Consider the following 3,845-nt stretch of genomic DNA (forward strand, 5'->3'; position numbering starts at 1 on the left):
TACAATTTCTAAAAACATGTTTTCACTTTCTCATTATGGTGTATTGTGTGTAGATTTGATGGGGAAATGTGTTCATTTAATCAATTTTAGAATAAGTCTGTAACGTAACAAAATGTGGAAAAGGGGAAGGGGTCTGAATACTTTCTGAATGTACTGTATGAGTTTCATGTACCATAGCAGCCCGTGGCACACAATGTGTTGAATGTTGTGTTAACGTTTGAAATGCATGTCACTGCACAATGTTGCCCAGACTGGAGTGGATCTGCCCCCGAAACCTTAACAACCATAATACACTGAGTGCACAAAACATTAAGACCTTTCCCTAATATTGATTTGCACCCCACTTTTCCCTCAGAACAGCCTTAATTCATTGGGGCATTCCACAGGGATGCTGGCCCATGTTGACTCCAATGCTTCCCACAGTTGTGTCAAGTTGGCTGGGTATCCTTTGGGTGGTGGACCATTCTTGATATAGATCGGAAACTGTTGAGCGTGACAAACCCAGCAGCATTGCGGTTCTTGACACACTTAAACCGGTGTGCCTGGCACCTACTAGTACTAATACCCCGCTCAAAGGCATCTTTTGTCTTGCCAATTCACCCTCAATGTCACAAATACACAATGTCTCAAGGCTTAAAAATCCTTCTTTAACATCTCTTGTCCTTCATCTACACTGATTTGAAGTGGATTTAACAAGTGACATCATAAAGGGATCATAGCTTCCCCTGGATTCACCTGGTCAGTCTCATGGTATCATGGAAAGATCAGATAGATGTTCCTAATGTTTTTTATACTCTTTGTATAACCCTGAACTGCTGTAGCTAAATTGTGCCTGGTGAGACCTTACTAGAGTTCATGACTTTCTCTTTCAGTCTCTGTCAACGACCCAAATGTCTCTTCATTTCAACTGATCTGTGATCGTTTGTAATTTATTTTGTATAATTTTTTTAATAAACAAAATACTTTGATCCAGATATGAAATGTTCAAGTGGGTATTTTTTGTTGTTGTATCTGTTCATGTTGTCCCTGGTAATGCAGGGGGTTAAATATTACACAATTGACTTACAAGTCTGTGTTCATCTGACACATTTTAATGGTTGTATTATTATTTTACCTTTATTTTACTAGGCAAGTCAGTTAAGAACAAATTCTTATTTTCAATGACGGCCTAGGAACAGTGGGTTAACTGCCTGTTCAGGGGCAGAAAGACAGATTTGTACCTTGTCAGCTTGGGGGTTTGAACTAACCACTAGGCTACCCTGCCGCCCAAAGTAAGGTATAGGTAAAGACTTTATCAATAACCTGTCAGCTTTTATACATCCCCATTATAGTATTACCTGAAAAGGATAGTTCACCCTAAAATCAGATTATATGGTGCCAAATCTTTCGAGAACCCTTTGATTTTGTGGTGAACAATCCCAATAAAGGTGCTGTTTGCTTATTACTGTACCTCTCAGTAAGTCATAGGAAAAACACATTTCAATAGTGCAAGAAAATATTTATTTGCTACATATTTACATTCCTTCCACCCCTAGTGGATTGTACAATGCATATTTGAGTTGAAGCCTTAGAAATTAAAACTTACTGAAGGCTACTGTAAGCACAGTAAATATTAATGTACTAGAGCTGATTGCTTTTTTTATGTAGCAAACCCACTCTTCCTTTCCTGTGTCCTGTTGTATGTGTATGATGTGTGTGTGTATGCTGTGTAAGTTTTTTGCAGTAGTAGTGCATGTGAAACTGATCTAGGCGCTATTCTGGGTGTGTGTTTTGGTGAGGGCTGGCCAGTGGTTTGTTACTGAGGTCTCTCCCTTCTGGTGGCATGCAGCATCCACTGCAGCAGATCTCCTGCCAAACCTTCCATCAAGGAACTGTTCTGCTCGCTGGGTGGCTGACGTTTACTGTCGTCTAGGCAGTCTGGGTCCAGTAGACAACTCTCTGTAGAAATAAGATAGAACAATCATATAGTAGACCAAACATCAATATGGATTTTTTTTTTTGCATTACTATGAACTGAAGTGTCACCTCGCTAACCAGTGGATGATGCAAAAGTTAAATATAGGCAAAAAGATATTCTGGGTTCAAGTATTTACACAATAAGTCACCTCTTACTAGTAAAAACACTATCACATCGGTTTCAAGCTCACCTCTCCATTTACTGTCTTTATCAAGTCCAGCAGACAGACAGGCTAGGGCTAACAAAGAAAGAGGACTGTCTTACCAGCATCACAGCACACCCCAGGTGCAGCACAGTGTCCCTCCTCAGACCCACACACTCTTCCTCCGGCCTCACAGGGAGAGGGCAGGTAGTTCTCCTCCACACAACTAGCTGCCTCTGGGGAGCCCACGTAGCAGCCCATCCCTTCCCCACAGCAGATACTGGGGCCAAAGCAGAGGCCCCGGTTTCCGGGGCCACATGACATGCACTGAAAATAAAAGGATCCTTTGTAAATAGCTGTGTAGAAGGTTAAAGCCAGGTAAGTTACAACACCGCTGATTGGCCTACCGTGTTTCAGTGGCTTAAATTAAGTTACTTTTATTTAAGATTCAATACTGCAGGCATTATCAAGGAGTCACATAAAGGACGATGTCGCAGGCTACATTTTATCTCTGGCAGAGCTCATTTGTAGGCTATTCACATTAAGCTGATTTGATGCGTATCTGTAAGAACTGTTTCATTAACCACGGAACAGAATGAATAGGCTACTTAATTTCAAACCAATGGATTCTTTGCACCAATAGGCCTAAAGTGTATTAAAACACCAAAGCACTCACTTCCTTCCCGAACAACCTAATTAAAACCAATCAACTGTTAAAATTATTGCGAACAAAACTGAGTAACTTTCCTTAGAAAAAATATTTTCCATCGAAAAATTACTTACCGGTCTTTGCAGATCAGGAAAAGAGCGCTTTCCGCCTCGCGGACAGTTCTGGATGTAGCATGCAGATGAGAGCGCGAGGAGCCCCAGGACGCACAGAAGTGGAATAGTAGAATCTGGCATCTTGTTCCGTCTAAAGTGCTTCGTCCAATTTGTACTGTAGGCTACGGCTACAACTGAACTCCTTCAAATGGCTCGTTTTTTTTTTGAACGACTAAGAACTTTCCGTTATTTATTGGGATCGTCCAAGTTGATACAACGCTGATAAAGCTTAAGCTTCGCGCCTACGTCATCACATAATTTGCCTCTCCCCACCCTGACCATCGCCAATGTCCGATCTGATCTCTGTCATTCAACTGTCAAAATTAGGCTAATCCCTCTCCCATTTGATTAAAGACTAATTAGAATTGACCAATAACACTGGTAAATTAGATGAATGAGACTGACACTGTCTGTTTATATACAGTGGTAAGAAAAATGTATGTGAACCATTTGGAAATACCTGGATTTCTGCATAAATTGATCAAAAAATTTGATCTGATCTTCATCTAGGTCACAACAATAGACAAATCTGCTTAAACTAATAACACACAAACAATTATATGTTTTCATGTCTTTATTGAACACACCGTGTAAACATTCACAGTGCAGTGTGGGGAAAGTATGTGAACCCTTGGATTTAATAACTGGTTGACCCTCCTTAGGAAGCAATAACCTCAACCAAACTTTTTCTGTAGTTGCGGATCAGACCTGCACAACGATCAGGAGGAATTTTGGATCATTCCTCTTTACAAAACTGTTTCAGTTCAGCAATATTCTTGGGATGTCTGGTGTGAACTACTCTCTTGAGGTCATGCCACAGCATCTCAAATCGGGTTGAGGTCAGGACTCTGACTGGGCCACTCCAGAAGGCGTATTTTCTTCTGTTAAAGCCGTATTTTCTTCTGTTGTTGATTTACTTCGGTG

The 3,845-nt window shown here is 40.8% G+C and overlaps 1 protein-coding gene across 1 annotated transcript; it reads right to left on the reverse strand.

Annotated features, from left to right (window-relative positions):
- Positions 1-1,481: 1,481 nt before the first annotated feature.
- Positions 1,482-3,155, reverse strand: LOC112219347 (vasotocin-neurophysin VT 1). The gene is made up of 3 exons (XM_024380511.2): positions 2,883-3,155; positions 2,222-2,426; positions 1,482-1,938 (listed from the first exon to the last, which is right to left on the reverse strand). The coding sequence occupies exons 1-3, from the start codon at positions 3,000-3,002 to the stop codon at positions 1,796-1,798; spliced, it is 468 nt and encodes a 155-aa protein (XP_024236279.1). The 5' UTR covers positions 3,003-3,155; the 3' UTR covers positions 1,482-1,795.
- Between the last annotated feature and the right edge of the window lie 690 nt (positions 3,156-3,845).

Source organism: Oncorhynchus tshawytscha, linkage group LG20 (genome assembly GCF_018296145.1).
Source record: "Oncorhynchus tshawytscha isolate Ot180627B linkage group LG20, Otsh_v2.0, whole genome shotgun sequence".
NCBI lineage: Eukaryota > Metazoa > Chordata > Actinopteri > Salmoniformes > Salmonidae > Oncorhynchus > Oncorhynchus tshawytscha.

What these genes read in the sequence shown, in the direction of transcription:
- LOC112219347 (XM_024380511.2), bottom strand. Translation starts at nt 3,002, where the DNA reads ATGCCAGATTCTACTATTCCACTTCTGTGCGTCCTGGGGCTCCTCGCG. An exon ending in TTCCTGATCTGCAAAGACCG is followed by an intron (nt 2,427 to 2,882) that starts GTAAGTAATTTT and finishes TTTTATTTTCAG; the next exon opens with TGCATGTCATGTGGCCCCGG. An exon ending in TGGGGTGTGCTGTGATGCTG is followed by an intron (nt 1,939 to 2,221) that starts GTAAGACAGTCC and finishes TTATTTCTACAG; the next exon opens with AGAGTTGTCTACTGGACCCA.